This window comes from Nicotiana tabacum, chromosome 7 (assembly GCF_000715075.1).
Source record: "Nicotiana tabacum cultivar K326 chromosome 7, ASM71507v2, whole genome shotgun sequence".
In the NCBI taxonomy this organism is placed as follows: Eukaryota; Viridiplantae; Streptophyta; class Magnoliopsida; order Solanales; family Solanaceae; genus Nicotiana; species Nicotiana tabacum.
In genome coordinates this window covers 95,151,384-95,174,461 of record NC_134086.1, presented here as the reverse complement: position 1 = coordinate 95,174,461, position 23,078 = coordinate 95,151,384, and the positions used below count along the sequence as shown (strand labels likewise).

Below are 23,078 nucleotides of genomic sequence, written 5' to 3'. Positions count from 1 at the left end.
GCTGGAATTAATTATGGCTCACTCAGATCGCACTCAAGGTTTCGTTATCCTTAATCCCACCTTTAAACCCTCTGTATTGATCACTCATATACATTAGGAGTGATGTTGTTCAACAACTACCTAAATATGTACTCTCTTCCGAGCAATACCTACTAAATAGGCACAGTCGATTAAGAGCTCTTCAACCAACCACAATAATAACGTAGTTGAACAAATAGAGAAAATACTATGGCAAATCTATATTAACGTAACAAGAAAATCATCCTTCAATAGGTTCCATCAAAACTCTAGATAACAAATTAGTTATTCATAATAGTATGCAAAATTACAATACTAGAACAATAATGAAAATAGGAAGAAGGAAGTGAAAAACTCGTAGAAGAATTCTCCGCCTTGCTCCTAGTGTGTTCTTGCCTCCTTAGGTCGAATTCCCGGTCTCCTTAGCCTCCTTAGGGCTAAATTATGTCAAAAGTCCTTATAATACCGTTTTCCATATATATATATACCAAGTAGGGTTAAGCCCCCAATAAAAACCATTCTCCTACGCGAAAAAGGACACTTTTCCCGGATAGAACTTGCGCGGCCGTGGATCAAACGCGGATGGGCTGCGCATATTGACCAGTGTTCTGCCCCATTTGCGCGGCCGCGCATTTGATGCGCAATTTTCACCCTGTTCTGTGTGGACTTTGGAAAATGTAAAACATGAAAGTTGTATCCCTTTGAATTAGATTTCCAACAATATATTGTGGAGCCCAAATAGATTTCTGAGCGAAAAGTTATGTGCATTTTACTAGACAGTGCACAATATGCCTACTTGATTCGTCGTTTTTGTTGCTCTATCATCTGTTGATCCCCGAACACGATCTCGACTTGATTCCTTGGGCTTTTACTCAGACTTGAAAGCTCCAAATCACTTGAATTCATTCCATAACATCTACATAGCTCGGAATCACTCCTGCAAGGCATAAAACACATAATTAGTGCAAAACACTAGCGATTAAAGCTCAAACTCAATTAAAGTGCAGTAAATTAGAGTGTAATAAGCGAATAAAATACGTAATTATAGCCTATCATCACTTCTCTTTCGAAAATAGTATTTTTTGAATTTATTAGTTGTTGGGTGTTGTTCCAAATGATTGAAAATATCAAGAAGAGTTCAAAATTAAAAATTGAAGTGATTTGGAGTAGATTTGAGCAAAATTTGAATTAAATTTCAGAAAAAGACGCAAGAAAGAAGACGAAGTCAGTATTTATATAATTATGTATAATATTGTGTAATGGTGTATATGGGTATATAAATACCTCTTATACACTATTACACACTTTTATACACCTTTATATAAACGTCTCTAGTCGAACTTCTTCCACGATTTTTAGTTGTAATTTTTGTTCAAAACCATTCCAAATCTCCATTAAATGACTTCAAATTTTGTATACAACTTCCTTATACTATTTCTAATAAGTCTATAGGATACCCACCCCAAATTTCTCACAAAACCAAATTCAAAATTTAAATAAACTTATTTAAGCTTGTTCAACAACGGTGGACTAGTCTAAATCTTTATTAAATGACTTCAAATTTTGTATACAACCTCCTTATACTATTTCTAACAAGTCTAAACAACATCTACTCCAAATTTCTAAAAGACCATATTCGAAATTTAAACCCACTTATTTAAGCGTGTTCAACAATAGTGAATTATCTTAAAAATCTAATTCTTCACCACCTAAATGTATTTGGTTTGTTGAACTAATATTTGAGTCACAATTACAAATCGAAAATTAGATTAAAGCTTGAGCATTTAAAAAAAATGAATACTAATTTCGAGAACCTATTTGGAATTGACTGTTGAATCTTAGCCTATTAGATTTAGGCTACAACATTGCAAAGTTAAATATATGCCACTTAGTTGCAATGTATGTATGTGAGTTGTATTTATATGTAATCCCCCATTAAATAACTCTTACTTATTCAGAAATCACATAAAAATTATTATAAATCATAATATTTAATACTTAATTCAAAATATATAAGAATATTTAAGAATAAAAAATATCTCTAGCTTCTTAAATTGTAATAATACCACATAAAATGTGGAAAAAGTGGAGTACTAATTACTTACTTCCAACATGTTGGTACAAAAGTACCCGCATTGGATGTTTTGGCCAAACCAACTCAACTTATCATACTTAAGTGATTTATATAGTAAAAATATGCATTAAATACCCATGGAAAAATGAGTATTTACCATAGGGCTATCAAATAATTGTTCACGAAATAAATGAGTATTTACCGTAGTAGGGCTATTTCTTTTGCACATGCAAAAAGTACAAAAGTAAAATCTATCCATCAAATTAAAAAATCAGACAAATAAAAAGAATTTACTGTAGAGTTCCAACCCTATGCCATAAGTTGTTGTTACTTCAACGTAATTCTCGAATTAATAGCATTAGCTCAATTTCGGAGAACTAATTTCCATTACCGAAAACAGTAATTCCGGTGAATATTTCACCTAGGGGTGTACATAGGTCGGGTTGGTTCGAATTTTGCAATTATCAAACCAAATCAATTGTGTCGGGCTATTAAATCTAAAGACCGAACCAAAGCAATAAAACTTGGGTTTTTCAATCTCGGTTTTTCTCGAGTTGTTGGGTTATTCGGGTTTTTTCGGATTTTTTTTTCCGGTAAAATCTTCATAGCACAAAACATATAACTTATGCTTAAAATATTTCGTTAATCCTAGTAAGATACAACTATATAAAGTGTTTTTCAAGAAAATAATACAAAATATGAGATGTGTCATGGCATTATCCTAAAATATTCAACAATAAAGACATAAAATTATGTAATATAAATATTGCTAATTAAAAAGCCATAATAAAAATAAGCATAATCTAAAAGTACTAAGTCATGCAAAAATAAGTAGACTAATAAGGGCGTATTAATTACATGACTAAACGCTAAATAAAAAATAAAAATAGATTATGCATTTTTATATGAATTATTACAAAACAAAAATAGATATTCAATACATTGTCGTTCGTAGTATTGAATTGAATGTCTTTGTTAGTATGAGTATTGATTTGATTTTGGTTTGCGTTTTTGTTAGCATTATTTAAGTTGCTAATATTACTGGCTATAAAACTTACTGGAACATTCAAAAGTTCTAAGTCCAACCTTGAAATAATATCTTAAAAGATAAAATTATGAAATTTTTTAAGAAATATTTATAAATTACATTACAATAAGTATATTTATATATTAAATATATCTAAAATTTCTATATATGTAATGTCGGGTTGGTATGGTTTCGGGTTGACTTTCTTTAGTTAAAACCAAACCAAACCAATCATGGTCGTTTTTTTTTCCAATACCAAACCAAATCAAACCAAACCATAGTCGGTTTTTTTTTCTCGGTTTGACTCGGATTATCGAGTTGGTGCGGTTTGTCGGTTTCCTTTGTACACCCCTAATTTCACCAATTAACTGAGCAATAATTGAAGAATAAAATATTTATGGCTAATAGGATAATTGGTTGCTGTCTTGCTTATATTTCCCCTTAGCAAGCCTCCTGCAGTTTAACGTTTACAATAGTACTCGTATAATTTGATGCCATGGGTAGGCATTGATGAAGCATAACAAATTAGAAAAAGTTTATGATTTATGTTCACTTAATAATTCTAATATGAAGTACTTATCTTTTACACCCAAATTTGATAATGTTGAATTGTTAAAAAATAATAAACAAAATTGGCTTTGAGGCGTGAAAATCGACTGTCCTTAAAGAGTTATCGTCTGTATACTAATTTAGGGAAAATACAAAACGATTCTCTTCAGGATACAACAAAGTCTGCAATAACACTTGTGATTTTCTATACCATTTCATTGGAATTCTTGTGTATTTATAGGCAACCAACAGGCTCTTTCAGAAAAGATGTCTTGTTTCACAAACAGACACGACTATTTATTCGAATTTTGAATTTAAAATTCAAATAAATTTGATTTTTCTGTTAAAAAATAATTAACTTTAGGATCTCGTGCCTGTTGAGTCAATTTCGTGCCTGTTGAGTCAGTCTCGTGCCTATTGAGTCAATCTCGTACCTGTTGAGTCAGTCTCGTGCCTATTGAGTCAATCTCGTGCCTGTTGAGTCAATCTCGTGCCTGTTATGTGCTATTTCATAATGATCAGTTCCGAGGCTAACAAGCACGGTACGAGTAAGGTCGGTCCCGGGGTGTTTCACATAACATGCACGAAACTTCTTTCTTCCGATGTGGGAAGAATCCCACTTCCAACTTGCCAATAACAAACTATCTTACAATAGTACCCCCAAAAAAAAAAAAAAAAAGAAAAAGCAACGATAAAATGAAAATTGTAGGATCATGATAAAATTTGTTACCTTATAAAAAAGAGAGTAGAATCATGAATATCAGAGAGTTACCGTACCTCCAATATAACATCGATAATACTCGTGGGCAGAGTATTATCTACTGGTACGGGTTAGTACAATCCACGGCCTGAAATTTGTTTCTTTTTTTAAAATATGTCCATTTTGCGAGGCTCTACAAAAAAAAGCAAAATAGTACTGATAAAATGTACACATCAAAGTGTTTCTCTCGACTGTATATCTCCATCATGTTTAGTGTTAAAAGTATTCACATTCTTTATTATAGGAATGAAACGTAAAACTATGGCTATTACAGACAAAAAAGAAGAAGAATAGTATTGACTGTATCAACTAAGATATGAAAATGATACTAGTATCAATGACCCTAAATTGAAATCATTAGGTTAATGCCCAAAAGTAATTTAAATTTAAAACTATATAATTAGCTTGATAAACAAGACATGTTTTTAATGGAGGCCGAAAATTAGTGAAACTTCAACTTTGCGATAATATATTTATGGTAATATATACAGAGTAAAAACAAGAAAATTTGAATCGCCAATATTCTCGAAGCAGCTTCTTTCATGTGGTTAAAAAAGGTAAGTTATTATAACCATTGCTTAACAAACTAAATACTAACAGAGGAAACGAGAGTACTCATTTTACCATAGTTAAGTATTCAAAAAAATTAAGGTGAAAAAAGCATGAATTAACCATGGTTGAATGATAAAAGTGTATGTAAAAGCAACGTGTCGTGTTATCATTGGTTCAGTAATACAGTAACTTTTTGCAATAGCAGAGAGGGAAGCTTCATTGCATGTTCCGTTTACCCCTAAAAATGGAATTTGTGTTTGACAGTCCATCCATTCATAACAAAGTTTTCTTTAGGGACTGGAGACGTTTCTTGAGTTTCAAAAAAATTTCAGAGGCAACCTTCACTTATACTGTAAAACCATTTTTCCTTAACTAGAACATGTTTTCGCTTTTATCTTCCTTTTCTTTGGTGCTATTTTGTACGATTTCTTTCTTAGCCTTGTAATTTTGGGGGGTGTGTGTTACAGTGTGTGTGTAGAGAGAGAGGTCAAAGAGAGAAGCGTGAAATGCAGAATCATTTTTCTTAAAACCCTGCAAAGAGCTGTGGTTTCGTCTAAGTTTTGATTCTCTTTTACATGTTCATTTGTATTTCGAAAAAACCAAAAAGGTAGTGCAAAAACCAAAGTTGGAAGAGACAATACTTTACAAATTGCAGAGTCTGAAATAGTTTGGTTACATGGGTAATATGTTTAAAAAGGGGGCTTAGTTTACATTTTATTCCTCTGTCCATGTTTGGTTGCACCAGCATTTTAATGTATCGAGTGGCTGAATGTTGAAACTATTATAACCAAAAAAAAAAAAAACAGAATGTTGAAACTAATATCAGTAACTTGCTCTCACTGAAATGATCCTTTATTTTCTTTATTTCCCATTCAGTAGTTGTGTATTCTTGTCCTGTTCAACTTTTGCTTTGTAATTTGTCTACTTGTCCATTTTGAGAAATTAAGATGATATTTTTTTGTTGTTGTTGATAATGTAATGTTGTATGTGCATTTTGGCGTTTAATTTCCTGACTTTACTAGCAATCGTGATTGTCGCAATAGCAGACCTGAGTAGTATTTCTGCTACTCTTTAGTTTGATCTGTTGTCATATGAGCCAGAAGGAAGATTTCTGGAGGTATTCTGATTTAGAGAGAAAAGAGTTCGGAAAAACACTTTGGGATAAGTTAAAACTTGATCTGTACTGAAGAGGAAAAAGGTATTTCGAGCTAGACATCTGCCGGCAAGTTTGTTTGCTTGGTAGCCGTATGACCAGCCTTTTGCTGATCATTTGATGATGCTTTGTATGTGGCGGCTTAAGCTTGTTGAGACTCTGTCTCTTTGTCTTGAATCTCTTGATTGGTATTTTGCTGCCAGTTTTTCTACTGTAAAGTCTGAGTAAAATATATATTATGAGATATCTAAACGGTTTTTCCTTCATAAACTAGAAATTTAGTGATGCATTGTTGAGAATGTTTTATGTTGTAGTACTCTCCTTGGCTATTTTTCTAATAACTACTGTTTTGATCTATTGTTATGAACCTTTTGATGAACTTTTTTGTCTGTGTATGGTGTTGTGGGTCTTGACAACCTCTACTTTCCATGTTAGGAAGATCAAAGAACTGCAATTCTGCAAACATGTGGTACCGCGTCGCAAGGGCATCTGAATTCCTGGTGATTACCGGGATTGGTATTAATGAACTGAAGATCACAAAAAAGGCACTAGTATGGCCTTTGCAGAAATGTCGGGTCATTGATGTTACTCCTGTGAACTATACTTTTGAAGTCAATGCTATAAGTGCTGAGAAGCTGCCCTTCCTTCTCCCTGCTGTTTTCACTATCGGTCCTTGTGTAAATGACCCTGAGGGACTTGTCAAATATGCTAAACTTCTTTCCCACCATCAACGTGATTCACACGATGTGAAGGACCTTGTTCAAGGTGTCATCGAGGGAGAGACTCGTGTTTTGGCTGCTTCCATGACCATGGAGGAAATCTTTAAAGGCACAAAAGATTTCAAGAAGGAGGTGTTTGACAAAGTTCAGCTTGAGCTCAACCAGTTTGGCTTGCTGATTTATAATGCTAACATTAAGCAACTGGTTGATGTTGAAGGCCACGAATACTTCTCTTACTTGGGGCAGAAAACCCAAATGGAAGCTGCAAACCAAGCAAAAATTGATGTTGCTGAGGCCAAAATGAAGGGTGAGATAGGAGCTAAGGAGCGAGAAGGTCTCACACGTCAAAATGCTGCCAAGATTGATGCTGAGACAAAGGTCATATCCACACAAAGGGATGGTGTCGGAAAGAAAGAGGAGGTTAAAGTCAAGACTGATGTTAAGATCTATGAAAGTCAGAGAGAAGCTGAGGTGGCTGAGGCAAATTCTGTCCTGGCAACCAAGAAGGCTCGGTGGTCTCAGCAGGCAAAAATGGCTGAGATCGAAGCCCAGAAAGCTGTGGCACTTCGGGAAGCTGAATTACAGCAAGAAGTTGAGAGGAAGAATGCATTGACTAAGACAGAGAGCCTCAAAGCACAACACCTCAGTAAGGCTACTGTTGACTATGAGATTAAGGCAAGTTGTTATTTCCTAATACATTTCTGTGAGTTCATTTCTGCCTCTTTTTAGAGCCTGTGAAACAAACTTCTGGAGTTGACTTTTTCTTTTCTGGTCTATCAAGAGTAGGTTAGATTGCTAGTGATCATCAATAATTTTGTTATTTTATCAAGGTAGAATTCCGGAAATCAGTATAATGTGATGACTTCAAGTTTAACTGTTATGTGAGTTTGCTAGTGTCTCCAATTACATTCTTTCATTGTGGACTTTATCCAATAGGTATATTTTGTCAGGAGTATAAAGAAGTGACTCTTTTCCTTGTCTATTTTCAGTTGTAAATCTAAGACTTTATGCAGTCATATGAATCCATCCTTTATGCATCATGCTATTACTCATCCAAAGTTTTTCATGTAAACACTTATTCAGGTGCAAGAGGCCAACTCGGTGCTGTACAAAAAGCAGAAGGAAGCAGAAGCAGAGCTTTATGAAAAAAGAAAAGCTGCAGAGGCTAAGAAACTAGCAGCAGATGCTCAGACGTATGCCGTTCAACTAGCTGCTGATGCTGCACTCTACGCCAAGAAGAAAGAGGCTGAAGGACTGGTTGCTACTGCAGAAGCACAGGGAGTCTATGTCCGCAATCTGCTCTCAGCTTTGGGAGGAAACTACAACGCGTTGCGAGACTACCTGATGATTGAGGGAGGAATGTTTATAGACATTGCCAAAATCAATGCTGAAGGGATCAAGGGACTTCAGCCAAAGATCAGCATCTGGACTAATGGTGCCAATGCTGGGCAGATGGTAGATGGAACCAGTAGCGGACAAGCTGGATTGCAAGAGTTGGCTTCTGTTTACAAGGCATTGCCTCCTTTACTTGAGACTGTGCATGAGCAAACTGGAATGTTGCCACCAGCATGGATGGGAAGCCTCTCTGTTTCTGCTGCTGATCCAGCCACATCCAACCAATCTGCATAGGAAATCTTATAGAACTATCTAGTAGGGGACTCCAACTACCAATAAGCTGACATGACTAAACTTTGCACTGAACTATTTTAGAAATAGTTTTAGTAGTATATTAGGCCTTTTTGTCTTTGCACAAGTGATGCTTGCAATGCTTTATTACAGACAGATTAAATATCTTGTTGATGTTATAGAAGACTGATTGTTGAAATTTATGGGTGTGACGGCTCTGTGATGAGTTAGTCTCCTAAATCTTCAATATTCTTTCTCTAACAGGCACCTTTACGGCAGGAATTCTTCGCGTAATGTTTTTGTTATGGGTGCATATATATAATTAATCAAACTATTATTGTAAGTGTAGTTGTTTGATCATTCTAGATCACTCTCTCAGTCTCTCAAGTGTGATTAGATAAATAGTAGAGTATATCATTTGACTCTTTTACTAAACTAGTTTGTTTAACAGCAAATGTGCATTTATTTAGACTAAATTATAACGTAAAAGATGAAAAAAACTTACATTTATGATTTTTTTGATATTTTGAAGTATTTTAATATTTTATGATTTAGATTAGATATAATTTGCGGATAACTTATCCAAAACTTTATTTTAGTGAAACTTTTTATATGAGCGCGAAATATAAGAACACTTTTAAGTCAGTGATCATATTAGCTTGATGAATTGTTATTGAAGCATAAGGATTATGTTTGCATTTCAACCTTGAAATTCATTTCCTTTTGTGGATTATCTAATTTATCCACCATGTAACTAAAATGGGATAATTTCTTTTTTTTTTGCTGCTACTATTTAATTGCATAGCAGTAAGAATTTGAGCGTACACAAGTACTCTCAATTTCATAAATCTATAGTTTTATGAAATATTCAAATATAACAAGTCTTTTTTTGTACGTCGTCGTTTTGCCCTTTTTGTTACCTTCTGTTTTCCGACATTTTGACTGGCTTTCGGGGACCGATAAAAACACAAACGTTAAGTTATTCAGTTTCTCTCTACAATGGCACGGAAGTCTGAGAAATTGTTGGAGCTTTATGGTAAAATTCTTAGTTCCATTCCCAATAATTATTTTTCCGTTTTGTTTTGAACTTGTAATTTATTCGTGAAATCAAGTAGTAAGCCTATTGAAACGATCTTCTTTATAGGCTACGATTTGGTATTGGGATCAATTGCTGCATTCTACGTGTTCATGGTACCTTACACTAAGGTAGAAGAAAGTTTCAATGTCCAGGTACTACCTTTTTAGTCTCGATTCATTTACCGGTGATTTATTATTATTTAGATGAATTGGATTACTGCTATTTCTCTTTAAAATCACAAGATTGCGTAATTTTGGTTACTTTTGGTAAATTCCTTGTGTATTATAATGGTTTTAATTAGGAGGTAAACGAACAGAAGAATGTATGAAGGCTAGAAAAAAATATTTATAGTATAGTTTGAAGGCTATCTTATATCCTAGAACTGCATAGTTTGGAGGCTGTATTTTAATTCTTTTCTTCACCGTGCTTGCTGACTATGCTCCCCTATTTTGTTTTCCTTTTTCTGCTGAAAAGTGTTGTACCGTCAAGTGGTGCTAACATTTTCTCCTTCTTTGAATAGGCTATGCATGATATTTTGTACCACAGGCATCAGATAGAGAAGGTAATGATCTTCTATTTTCCTATTTTCCCCCTTTAATTTTATCACTCACACTTCTGGTGAATTTCCTATACTCATTGGGTTTTTCTTTTTTTCTTCCCTATCTTTGTTCTGCACCCTTAGTACGATCATCTGGAGTTCCCTGGAGTTGTACCTCGCACATTTGTCGGCAAGTTTTCTACTTCAGCTAAGCTTATCAAGAGATTATGGTTCTTATTTCTACCATGTGATGATTTGGCATGAATGTCCAATTTGAAATAGTTATCAAAAAAGAAAAAAAGATGGCCAACTTGAATTGTCAAATAACTGCAAAAGATTTTTAGCTTGTTGCTTGTAGATGCTCCTAATGTATTGCTAGACTAGAGATGATAAATAACACTTTAAGCTTTTAGATTGCCTAGTCGTTAAACACTTTATGTAGCCTGTTCAAGTCCTCCTATCAGTCACACACTTGTGCAGATATTGTATGTGGGTTTTCTTATGATCTAGAAGATCCCACCCCAATCCTCACCTCATGAGCTAGCTTTGGGTTGAGTTACCCAAGGTCCATTTTCTTATACATATAATTGCACATTACCTTGTCAAGAAAATAAGAAGAAAAGAACAGGTGCTGATCCTGTTATTCCTTTACTTGGATAAACTCAAGGCGCGATACATGAGGCAAAAGATTTATCTATCAGAAGGAATATGTGTAAAATACATAGAGTGTCTAGTCTTAGATGCATATTTATATTTCTAATACCATTTTAGTCAGTTAAAGCACAGTCCGGTCTTCAGGTTTATTTCCGCTCATTGTCTCCAAAATTTAACTTCTTTTTCTGCAAATTCCATCTATATTGCAGGGGCTTTTCTTGTATCTATTTTGGCATCTCCAGCTGTTCTCTTAATGAATTTGCTACACTTGCCAAAGCTGTATAGTCTCTATGCAGGTATGGTATTGTGAGGGAACATTTGTGTGGTTCGAGATTATAATTGAAGCTTGAATCTAATTTGAAGGTGTCTGGTAGTCTAAAACATGATGAGGTTTGACTCGTCGAAGCGTGATTTTTACGTATGAACTTTTGACCGCGTCTGTTGCCGTGAATGTCTTTTTCATCACTTGAAACTCAAAAACATCTCTGTTTTAACTTGGCATACATAAAAACCAGAAGAAATTTCACATTACATCCTACAATTTTTCAATAACATATTGGTGATCTCCAACTTATACTCACATTGCCTTGGTTTGGATGCCAAACGTAAAAATATGTTGCAATCTTCTGCTTTACCATTGTCTGGGATGTCACCTTTTACACAACGTAACTTACTCATAGCAATTAGCAGGTTACGAGTACAAGTTAACTGGGGTGTTGCTTTGTGGGAGGAGGTTGGTGATATAAGCTGGAACTGTGAATAAATGAACCGTAATCTGAAAAGCTGGACTTGATGCTAAAGTAATTAGCTGCTTATTGTTAAACTCAATGGTTCTCGTGTAGTCATATTTTGATACAAGTAGAAAATGTCAAGTTTAATGAATGACTTTGTTAGAGGAAGTAAGCACTAATAACCTGAGAAATGAGATCACTAATGCGTTTAAGCTAAAATGACAACAGTGAGTTGAGTTATTGCTGGTAACTTAATCTACTAATATCCAATAAATAGGCACGTGTATATTCATTTTCCCGGCATTTGATACACAATGGTCATATGATTGAACATGTTACATTATTAGTGAATAGTCTGGTGTAGAAGTTTTAAAATGGAACAGGGCTTGCACAAGTCTTGGCTACTGTAAAGTGATCTCATGTCTGCTTTCCTTTCTTGGATTCATATGAACAATGAAACACAATAAATAATTAGGATGACATGTTTTCAGTTTAAATTTACAACGTTTAGGCTGGAAAGAGACACTTTCATATGAACATTGAATGGTGTTAATTCTCTATGAGTGCTTTGTTTATTTGACCATTAATTTCTGTTTATAGTGAGCCTAAAAGCATCTGACGTGTTATTCCGTTATCTGCTCTGTGATTTTTGTAGTGACTGACTCCGAGTTTGTTTGTGTAGTACGACTGGTATTGGGTGGTATCGTTCTGTCTACGTTGCGATTTTTTCGCATTCAGGTATCCGATTGTATACAAAGAATATAGCGAATTGCTTTTCTATTGGAACTCTATCCATCAACTTTGACATGTTTTCAGATAGGTGTTGGGCTGAAGTATTTTGGTCTCTTATGAATCTTCCATTTGTTTGTGATAAGTATGAAATTTCATTAAACTGCACCAGGAAAGTGCGGAAATATCTTCAGCAAAAGGATCTTAGCTCCCCTCTAAAACTTTAGGGAATCTATGAAGTCCAGAAAAGTGTTAGCATCGTTTTCAAAAGACATGTTGCACGATAAATTCAGAGTCTCTACAGTATCTAATATGTATGTCCAGGATCCATCTGATCAAATGTAGCAATATTTTTTTTGTATTTTTTTTCCAGCATTATTTAAATTTGTTTTAAGTTATTATTCCCTTTTTTCTGTTTTATATGACACTAGCACTATCTGGGAGTCAAACAATTTTTCATACATTTTTAATGTATTTCGAACTTGGTGTCTGTGCTGGTGGAAGGTACCAGGTGGAATACATGTTGGCCTGGACATCGCTGTCATAAAAAAAAATTGTGACATAGTACTTGTGTAGTTTCAGAATGTAATTTCTTTTGACAAAGGGAATTGTGTTTTTAATTGAGAAAATTGAATGGTTTGACTCCCGTACTCCGAAACTTGCCCCTTTTTTTGAGCTGGAGAAGTAAAAGGTGCCAGCTAATGATGTGATGTTAAATTGGTTCTGCAGATCAAGAAGAAGTTTGGATCTCAAGTTGAAGCATTCTTTGTTATCCTGACAGCATCACAGTTTCATTTGCTGTTCTATTGCACCCGTCCTCTTCCAAATACACTGGCATTTTCTTTAGGTAAGTATTGGTAAATTCATATTTTTCACTACTAAAGTAGCTAACTATTTCTCCTTTCGAATTGAATGTTATCTTTCTTTTTGATCAATCCCAAATTTATGACCATACTTCCTGAAAAGAAAACTAGTAAGCTGCTGCTAGATAATAGAAGGGGCCTACTTCTACGCTTATTTATAACCTTTCCTCTTCAGTCAGTAAGGCCCATGTGTTTCTTTATTAGTATGAAAGGATCCACAAAATTAACTCAGCGCTTAACAATTGTGCAAAGTAAGACTATGCTTGGCCTCTCTGCATGAATGACTTTGGTTTTTCCAAACAGCTTAAATGTCCTGCCATTCTCTGCCCTTCATCACTTGTAGGCTGATGATGGTCTCAAGTTGGATCTGAAGATCCATTCCAAATGCACTAGTCTTGCTGGAAATAGAGAACAATCATGTTCATCAAATTATGAATGTAACAACTCTATAATTTCACAAAACCTTAAAAAAAAGTTTCTAGGTAGTATTAGATTTCCCCCTAAAGCCACAAACCTTAAAGCCTCAAACCAGAAAGGATAATTAGTGGCCCAGGAGATTTCTAATGGTAAGGCGGCAACTAAACTAAGCAGTGGCTTGCAGAGTTTATAATCGCAAGCATTGTATTACACCTTATGTAACAAGGTTCTACTTGTTCCATATTGTTTCTTGTTGATATCGTGCCTATGTTTGTGGTGTCTTGTACAAATGGATCATAATACACACTATTACTGAAACCTTAATACCTTCTACATAGTCACTTCATGCTATATGAGCATTGATTCTACTGTCACTTTACTTCATGCAATTTGCTAGTCTCAGTGAATTTGAGCATTGATTGAACACTTTGTTTTTTTCCTAGTGAATTTGGCATATGGTTATTGGTTTAAGGGGAGTCTATATGCAGCATTAAATTGCATGGTAAGTTTGCCTCACCATTTAACTATCAAATCATTTTATGTGACAGACATATTTAACAATGATTAGTATGATTTCGCTAGAAGCCATGTGTTGGCAGATCTTCATGTTAAATGATTAGTATGATTTCGCTAGAAGCCATGTGTTTGCAGATCTTCAAGTTATGTAAATGTGCCACCTTCAGTACTTTGTACTGTCATTATCTGTTTAAGTAACTTATTCATTGTCAGCTATATATTTTGGGAACAGAAAAGTAGAAAAAAGGAACTAGGAAAAACAGTGAAGTAAAGCCTCCTTCCACATTCTCTAAGTGGTGAGCTTTGTGGTATTTGGTGGGAAAACAAGCTTGCTGGAAACAATGAAAAAAGCTATTTGTTTGTTAATGCAACTTGTGAATGATCCAAAAATTGAAAAAGTAAAAATAATAAAAGAATTGAAAGATGTATTAGGCACATTTATCTGGGCTTAAAATACTTGTGGGTTATTATATAAACAATAAGTGTATTCTATTTTCTCTTTCTAGGTCTTTGTATCCCCTTTCTAGGCTCTTGTAAATATAGCAATGCTCCTGAGTGCTCTTTCTTGTGCAAGTTTCACAATTTTCTGTGTTACCTATTAAAACATCTTAGACACCTGCCAGCCAAACCTGAGGAATTGGCCAAGAATGAGCAAGGCCAGAATAATTAGACAATTGATCACGTCCAACTACACCCTAAAAAGAATAAGCTGTCGCTGCAAAATATAATTTGACTTTTGAGTCCGGGTGTCAATTCCACAGAGCAAGGAATTCTGAGTAAAATATTAAGTTTATACCTAGTTTGACTAGTCCATACGGCTGTAATGATTTAAAAGATGAGTAATTATTCTGTGTTATCAAACAATAATTAAAATTGCTAAGGCAAAAAACAAAATCAACCATAGAGAATGACTATTTGTAGTTATCACATTAACTGTCTGTTTTCTGGTTCAGGTGTTTGCAACATTAGTCTTCAGATGCGACATACTTCTGCTCATTGCTCCTTTGGGTTTGGAGCTCTTGCTGGTGAGCTGAACCGTTGTCTACTTAAGAGTCATTACTTGCTCTTTTGAGTTTTATTTTTCCTTTCTTTTTGGAGCAACACCCGAAATGGCTGGTTGGATAGAGGAATGGGATCATCACCTGAACTTAATCTTGATAGGAAGGAATCTTATCATTTGAGCTCATGTGAGTGATGCATAATGTCATATGTATTGTTATTGTCTGCTCAAATTAGTTTCCACAGGACCTGGATTTTTCCTAAGAAGAATTGTTTCACTTTATAGGAATCTTGACTGCTTTACTTCTTCTGCCAACCCCTATATCGTCAAAGCCCTATCTGACCTTGAAAACTAGCGCACAACATTGAGTTCTATTCGAATGTTGTTAAAACGCTAACTGTTAAATAAATAATTACGACTTTAGAGCACAAGTCAAGCTCATGATAGGCGAGAAATCACGCGCACATGGTTTAGCGGTTTGCTTCTCTTGTCAATTTAATCTCAAATATTTTTGCAATACTTCTAAATATTTCGGTCTCAATTGCTGGCAAAGCTTTCCTACTCTTTGATACTGATCCCTGCTTTTATTAGTCTTTTTCATCTCCTGCATTGAGAATTTTTGTATAAAGACTTATTTGTCCACTTACACCGAGAATATGACGTTTATTTCTTATTATAGAGTTGCATGCACTTGATGCATTCACGTCACACCTGATTGCTTTGACAATTGTTCGTATGGGTGAAAGGTACAAACTCAAATGAACTTTGGATGACCAAAAAGAAAGAAAGAAAAGATATCCAGTGGCGAGTACTGCATAATGAAGTGGATAGATTCTTTCAGAATAAATTTCTTTGTGGAATTTGTTTCGTGACATTGTTTTGTAATTTTTGATAACCTTATGAGGTGTATGCTTATGCAGCTTATTCTGCTTAATATGGATATTTATTTCTTATGTGTAGACTAAATCGGTTTCTTTCTGGAAAGCACTGACATCCTGCTTAGCTGCTGCTTTCCTCTCTATAGGTTCGTAAACTACAATATTTAAGGAATATCAGTTATTTGGTGAAGTAACTTGTGTAATTACCAAGTTTATCTGCTATATACTTTATCAGGAAAAAAGTCTTTTTTTGAAATACGGATGTCATGTTATCTGAAAGTTTGAAACAATAATTTGTCTATATTACAGGCCTTACTGTTCTTGTTGATTCAGTCATGTGGAGAAGGTTGTTGTGGCCTGAGCTAGAAGTTTTCTGGTTCAACTCTGTTTTGAACCGCAGTTCTGAATGGGGTGTATCCTGCATTGGTAAATGTAATTAAGCATTTAGTTTCTATGTATTTCCAAGGTGTTCTACTGGATAACCCATGGTCTTAGTATCTGTCGGCACAAATATGCGTTTTTTCCCCTTCCCAGTAAAGGAGGTCTTGATATAAAGCTTTGCCTGTTCTGGCTAAAGGTTTCTGTGTGCATTTCCTGTGAATTCCGTGATTTGCCTTTTTATTTTATATTATTCTGATAGATTTGATTTTATTCCTGAAGCTTTTATTTGTGGGCAGCCTTTTTTGTTTGATAGATTATGCCATTGATGTTAACTTTTGAGCAGAACTCTTTTAACTAGACTTTTTGTTACCAAAGGTTTCCATATCTTTTGGTGTTCCTTAATAAATGTGAACAGACACATCCTTTCCACTGGTATTTCACATCAGCGCTTCCCCGCTCACTGCTTGCAGCATACCCACTTTTTTTGGTATGTATGTTTTTCATGTAACAATTTCAGCTTATGCATGCCAGTTATAAAAATGGTGGGATTTGTCAGGACCACCATTCTATAAATCGTCAAAGAGAAAGCCAGAGGTATCTGAGAAGCAGCAATTGAGGCCTAAATCCCCTTAAGAATGCAATGATAAAGTTAGCCCCATTAAATGAAGTTCGAGGTAGTCATAGCTCAATAGTTCCTGGAACTTTTGAGTAAAAAGCAGTCTGAAGAGAACCTTTTTTATTCGTCCTCAGAGATGTTTAGCATGTAAGGATAGCCACAAATATAGGGAAATGACCTCTTGCTTCATGTAACAGCAACAGGAAGGTAGCCATCGTGCTGTTAAATTTCTAGGCAGTGCTAACTGCTAACTGCAAACTGTGCATACCATTAATATTTTGGAAGCAGTAATGCTACTTTGCTATTCTAGGACTGAGGTATCAATTATTTCACTTGGTCCGATTGATTCTTTTCTTGAATTTGATCTTACTTTTTTCCAGTTTGGGGTTTTACTGGACAGAAGGGTTTTCTTCTACATCCTTCCAGTTCTCTCATTTGTTCTACTGTACTCGAAGCTTCCGCACAAGGTATAGCTTAGTAGCTCTGTGTTTGAGTTGTATAGTTGATGTTAACATTGTGGTAATTTGTTCATTTGATAATCGTCAATGCTGCAGGAGCTCCGCTTCGTAATTAGTTCCATTCCCATCTTCAACTTCGCAGCAGCTGTTGCAGCTAGCAGAGTGTATGTTGTTTCTTATGCTTAGCATGATCTCACTTTAATTTTTACTGAGTTCCAAAAGACATTTTTATACGAGTATATACATGTGTAGTCGTTCTCTTTAGAGTAGCATATGGCCGGTCCTGTGTGAATCTTATTTCAACCATAAATGATTGGCATTATAAAATATTGAAGAGTGGTTGGTTGCGCCTTCAGAACTTTGGACTTCGTCCTACATCTAGCATTTCCTAGTTGCACTCTGAAGTGGAGATCTAGGATTTACTTAAGCAATCAGTCAACCTGTATTTGCCACCATTGTGTCATTGATGTTAGCTAACATGTATTGTTGACAAAATCTAGGGAAGTCTTTCTCATGGTGCTTCAAGTCTTTGCCTGAACTTTTAGTATGCTGTTGTATCAGAAGAAGTTTTCTTTTCGAATCTCACCAATATTGCATAAGGTTTTTATTATTATTTGTGTAGATCGTATTCTGTTGCATTATCTCAAGTCTCAACTTTATGCAGGTATAATAACCGGAAAAAGAGATTCTGGAAGTTTCTGTACATTACTATGCTGGGATTAATGCTTGGCAGGTATGATGGGGATGGACTTGCTCGTACTGCAGATTTGATTATTTGGGTGTATTCTGACACATTTTTTACTTTTTAGTCTAGCCTGCACGGCAGTTTTTTTCATGGCATCATATGAAAACTATCCTAGTGGTTATGCTCTAAAACCTCTGCATAGGATAGGTGAGCGCTCTCTCTATGTTTTATTCACATTCTTTTGAGATTGACATGAGCCATGGACTGCTTGGTCCTCTTATACTTATGAGGTTCAAACCAATAAAAATCACAAAATAATGTCCTGTTTTTTCCTCTTCCTTTTCATTTGTTTAACTACATTTTTTATTAGGAAAAAAAAAAGGAAAAGAGTGGAAGTGGTAGTCCCTGAAAGTGCCCGGTACCTTAGTGTTGGGGACAAGTAAGATAGCAATGTACAATATAAAGGTACTCAATTTAAAATGGATTCACATGATTATAAACGCTCATGGTGTTCTTGAGGATTGAAGAAATGTGGTCCTTTTTTAATGCAAAAAAGCTGTTTCTTTACTGGGTTCTTTTCCTAACAGCCTTTAAATCTGAACAAGAGATCTTGGTCTTGCATAATTAATCTGGAGGCGCTAACTTTATAGTAATTTTGTAGTTCTCAAGCAGTTAATTGGAGCTCTGTTAATAGCTGGGTTATATTTTTAACTTTCCAGTGATCCTGCAATGCTGATCTATTATGTACCTCTATTAGTCACTACTCCCTCGGTTTCAATTTATATGACACATTTTCCTTTTTAGTACGTTTCAAAAAGACACATTTTAAATTTGGAAACAATTTAAATTTACACTTTCCGTTTTACCTATTTTATCCTTAATGAGAAGCTTTTATAGCCACATAAATGTTATGGCCCCATAAAGCTTTTATCCTTTAAGCTTTTAGGACCATAAGTTTCTTTTTTTCTCCTTAAACTCCCTGCTGAGTCAATCTATGTCACATAAATTGAAACGGAGGGAGTATAACTTATTAGTTCTCTCATTCGTTTTACTTTATGATTTTCTCCTAACTTTTATGTTTTTCTTGCTTACAATCTCGAGTTGAATCTTCACCTAGGTGGTATAACAAAGAACTCGGATGAACTCTGGGTTCATATTGACACTTTCTCAGCGATGAATGGAATATCCCGATTTTGTGAAGATAATTATCCATGGAGGTATGCTTTATCATCTCGATGCAATTCACTTAGTGGTCTTTCCTGGGAGGAGATCTCATTTGAAGAAATCGTTTGCAGGATCTCCTTTCCCAAAACTGTGTACTAATGCATATTTGTATCTGTTGAAAACTCGAGAAAAGACACTTAATTTCTTACTAGAAAAGCTACTCCAGATAGCTGTCTGAAAGTCCTTTGAGTACCTGGGCTTTCTGAAAAATCCAATCTTTTGAAAATGCTTCCCTAGACTAAACCATAAGTTTTATCCCTTTTGATTAGAACTAAAAAGAAGCAAAAATTGGAACATTTTTACCAAAGAAAAATTATTGAATTTAGGAATTGGATGATCTGCTTCACTGATACTCCTTCCGTCCCAATTTATGGACATTCTTTCCTTTTTAGTCGGTTCCTAAAAGAATGATACCTTTCTATATTTAGTAAATAACTTAACTTTAAACTTCTCGTTTTACCCTTAATGTAATGATTTATAGCCACATAATTTTTATGGCTTGTTTTAGACCACAAGTTTCAAAAGTCTTTTTTTCATTCTTAAACTCCGTGCCCAGTCAAACACCATCCATAAATTGCGACAGGGAGAGAGTACGGCATTTGATTAGTAATTGAGAAAATATAGATTTTTGGTTTGCTTAACTGAAGTAATAGCATTTGCAAGGATTATGGCTGATTGATACTTTTAACCTTCAACAACTGCGCATCTTTCAAAGTTTATGTTATTGTTTCTCTTTTTTTCCTTCCAATTTCATTTAGCTTCAAGATTGCTATGTTTTTGGGTTCAGGTACTCTAAAGAAGAAAATATTTATCTGGAAGACTTTCAGATGAGAAATTTCACATATCTTCTGAAGTGAGTTCTTTGCAATTTATTTATCTTAATGGCTGTGATAATTCTTGAAATAGATTGCAAGACAGTGTTTTGGGGAACAAAAGAAACATTTCCAGTTTTCTCTATATCTTAGAGGCTAAGCCCTTATGATCAGTCGTTAGTGGTTTGTTGGCTGATGCATGTAGCTTCTAAGTTAATGAGTTGAAGTGGTATTCTGAGTCTAAATAAAGACAATGTAGAGAGTGTGAAAGAGTGAGGTGATTGTTGGGAATTAGAGCTTGATTTGATCATCGGGTAGCTTGAGCGCTTTGGTCTTCAGACTCCCCAAACACTTCCGCTGCAAGTTCTATATAGCTGTCATCTTTCTTTGATTGCAGAGCTGAAGTTATTTCCAAGTATGCTTGGTATATTTCAGTGTCATCTGACGGAAGATACTTTTGCTTTCAGTGACACCACTGCCCCTCCTCCCCGTTATAGGATCCTCATTAACCCATGCATGATTTGCAAAACTAGGGATTAGTTCTAAATGAGCAATGATGGACCTTAGCATGACCCAAATGGATCACTGTACTTACCTTGGAAAAGAAGCACATATTTGGTGGTCTTTATCTCTGGAAATATGGTGATTAAGCTTCACATACCAAAAGAATAACTCTCGATAAAGGATGACATTGAATTTACAGAACATGATATGATGAGTTCGTTAAAATTTTGAATTGACTTTGTAAATGAGTTGATTATCACCTTGCCAAGGATGACGCTTTATTTTTTTTTCCGGTGCCTCCTTGAGAAATGTTGATATCTATAATGGAGAGGCATTGCTTGTGTGACATTCCGTATTTTCCATCCTGGGACCAGACTCTTAAAAAATCTATCAGACAAACAAATTTGCATCTGAATTAATTGACGTCTCTTTTATGATGCGTAGATGCTTTAAGGGGCATGGATCCCTGAAGTGTAAGGAGGCTATTGCATTATTGTTGTTAAACTAATAGAGTTGGTGTTACTGATGAAAACTAGGTCTGTTACTCTAGTATTAATTAGGAATTTATTTTTAAAGCCTTTCATGACACCCAAGAAAGCTGCTTTACAATTATATAAATTTATCTCTTAAAATGTTTGTCTTGACCATATCTAGTTCGGGGGTTTCGAAATACATGGACCTATATTGCCTCTACATACCTTTGAGCTGTCAATGGGTTTGAATGACTTGACAATATGGATTCAAAGGCTTGTTTTGAGCCTTTCAATATTCTCGTGATTGGTTTTTGGCTGTAAAAACATAAGAATTTTACTCTATGCCAATTGCTGAATCAGAATAGTAGCTGTACCTCGTGTCTTCACATTTCTTTCTATTCTCTTCAGCTTTAAAGGCTTAGCTTTTAAGCACAATCAAGCCTCGTTCTTCACTGATAGCGTTTTAATTAAATGGATTTTACTTATAGTAAGTACATCAGCCTCATCCCTGCCAATCCTGCTGTTACAGTGAGAATTTTTATATCAAAGGATTCAAATGTCTGATGAGCGTGGATGGTTTTTCTCGGCTTCATGTACGAATTGGTTTTCCTTCAATATCACTGGTAAGGATATCTTAGACGATGTCAAATGATAATTGTAATGTTCTGGGAAGCATCCTTCTTACCTTAACCTGTTTGCATCATGTAGGTAAAGGGACCGAAGGTGTTTATTCATGGTAACATAAGAAACACGGATATCACAAATAGAAGCTGGCCAGGATGCCCGGTTATTCCCTGAAAGCATCCAGTAGTGGGTCAGAAAATTTTGATGAGGCATAATATCTAGTCTTATCACGATTCCTTTTTGCAAAAACTGAATGGAGAACGAAGGGTCAGACATCAGCCGTGCTCGTTACATGTTATGTAATGAAGCTGGAAATTTCAGCTGGTTGCTGACATTGGATCATCTTTGCAGAAAGGTGTGTTTCTTCTGGGTGGTCACAACAAAATAGTTGACATGTTCAAAGCTTCAGTATATCTTTTTGAGAAAACTTGGGACGTGGATGTAAAATGTGTTGTCTCTCTGGGAGAAAGTCCAAATTTTCTTATGGCACTCTTTCATTGAAATCCAACATAGAGTTCAAACACTGTATATTCTTGTCACATTTTGCCACTATATGTGTCACTACTCTGGTATCAACCAACCTACTAAACGGGAGAGAAAATTAAAATTTGTTCTTTGTTTCTACAAGAACTTTGAAATCCCCCCCCCCCCCCAACCCACCCCAAAAAGCCTTATTTTTCCTTGACATCTGACGGAGCTCAAACTTGAGGGTAGTTCTAAACCATAATCAAAGGTCAAGTCATGTGATGTGTGTATACCTAATAAGTGATGGTTTTATTGAATGGCCTTGATACAAGGGGTCAAAACAGGTTCAGTCATAGTGGTGACAAATAGTATTATTGCCAACTCAATTTTGCCATGTGTGTAGTACGTACCAATGGGATAAAAGTCATGATATATGACCAGGTCCAAGACTAATTATTCTCGTATTTGATTTTCCAAAGTCTATGCTTAAGTCAGAGAAGAAAATTCATAGTATTGACTTGGACAATGGCTCGTTTTTACCTTATATAATCAAGACTCTTAATCTCCATACTCTCACTCACACATTCATTTCACCAATGGAAAGTTATGGTCCAGTGCAAAGGTCATCAGCCACTTCTGCAAATCCTCCTTCCGAAACCAAACCTTATGAATCAAAAGAAAGCTCGAATCTTGAAAAAAACCAACCATTTTCCTTCCAAATTACATGTCCATTTAGTATCCCTTCCACTCCTGAATCAGCTGCAGCCCGAATTATAAGAAACTTAGGCAAATTCGGGCTCTACTATGCTGAATTTGTGTGGATAGTTCTTTTCATCGCGCTTATTCCTGAACGTAAGGTTTCATTAGTCTATTTAGTTGCCATGAAGGAAGTGACAATCTTGTACTTGTTATTGCTTCGAGCAGTGGCTAATACAGTTCTGTTTCGTTGGCTTT

General features: G+C 35.2%; 2 protein-coding genes across 10 annotated transcripts; both read left to right on the top strand.

Moving 5' to 3' along the window:
* Positions 1–5,242: 5,242 nt before the first annotated feature.
* LOC107800661 (flotillin-like protein 6) lies at positions 5,243–8,760 on the top strand. 6 transcript variants are annotated; one of them, XM_016623881.2, is made up of 3 exons: positions 5,243–5,332; positions 6,573–7,527; positions 7,936–8,760. In XM_016623881.2, the coding sequence occupies exons 2-3, from the start codon at positions 6,598–6,600 to the stop codon at positions 8,479–8,481; spliced, it is 1,476 nt and encodes a 491-aa protein (XP_016479367.1). In that variant the 5' UTR covers positions 5,243–5,332; positions 6,573–6,597; the 3' UTR covers positions 8,482–8,760. The 6 variants fall into 6 exon arrangements, with proteins under 6 accessions (XP_016479367.1, XP_016479365.1, XP_075073438.1 ...); XM_016623879.2 differs by having other exon boundaries at positions 6,569–7,527; XM_075217337.1 differs by lacking the exon at positions 5,243–5,332 and adding an exon at positions 5,341–5,660 and having other exon boundaries at positions 6,569–7,527.
* Positions 8,761–9,357: 597 nt separating this feature from the next.
* On the top strand, positions 9,358–22,286 carry LOC107800663 (dol-P-Man:Man(7)GlcNAc(2)-PP-Dol alpha-1,6-mannosyltransferase). 4 transcript variants are annotated; one of them, XR_012693436.1, is made up of 20 exons: positions 9,358–9,514; positions 9,623–9,708; positions 10,077–10,118; positions 10,239–10,284; positions 10,958–11,044; positions 12,135–12,217; positions 12,938–13,055; positions 13,932–13,990; positions 14,958–15,029; positions 15,965–16,028; positions 16,192–16,295; positions 16,679–16,750; positions 17,260–17,346; positions 17,434–17,501; positions 18,002–18,070; positions 18,147–18,229; positions 19,124–19,239; positions 20,034–20,099; positions 21,565–21,658; positions 21,744–22,286. XR_012693436.1 is itself a non-coding variant. In XM_016623884.2 (20 exons), exons 1-20 carry the CDS (start codon positions 9,478–9,480, stop codon positions 21,831–21,833), a joined length of 1,500 nt encoding a protein of 499 aa, XP_016479370.1. In that variant the 5' UTR covers positions 9,359–9,477; the 3' UTR covers positions 21,834–22,286. The 4 variants fall into 4 exon arrangements, 2 of the variants coding, with proteins under 2 accessions (XP_016479370.1, XP_075073437.1); XM_016623884.2 differs by having other exon boundaries at positions 9,359–9,514; positions 12,162–12,217; positions 19,140–19,239; XM_075217336.1 differs by having other exon boundaries at positions 9,359–9,514; positions 19,140–19,239.
* Positions 22,287–23,078: the final 792 nt, after the last annotated feature.

What these genes read in the sequence shown, in the direction of transcription:
- LOC107800661 (XM_016623878.2), top strand. Translation starts at nt 5,556, where the DNA reads ATGTTCATTTGTATTTCGAAAAAACCAAAAAG. An exon ending in ATTTCGAAAAAACCAAAAAG is followed by an intron (nt 5,588 to 6,572) that starts GTAGTGCAAAAA and finishes CATGTTAGGAAG; the next exon opens with ATCAAAGAACTGCAATTCTG. An exon ending in CTGTTGACTATGAGATTAAG is followed by an intron (nt 7,528 to 7,935) that starts GCAAGTTGTTAT and finishes ACACTTATTCAG; the next exon opens with GTGCAAGAGGCCAACTCGGT.
- LOC107800663 (XM_075217336.1), top strand. Translation starts at nt 9,478, where the DNA reads ATGGCACGGAAGTCTGAGAAATTGTTGGAGCTTTATG. An exon ending in ATGCAGCATTAAATTGCATG is followed by an intron (nt 13,991 to 14,957) that starts GTAAGTTTGCCT and finishes TTTCTGGTTCAG; the next exon opens with GTGTTTGCAACATTAGTCTT. An exon ending in GAAGATAATTATCCATGGAG is followed by an intron (nt 19,240 to 20,033) that starts GTATGCTTTATC and finishes TTTTGGGTTCAG; the next exon opens with GTACTCTAAAGAAGAAAATA.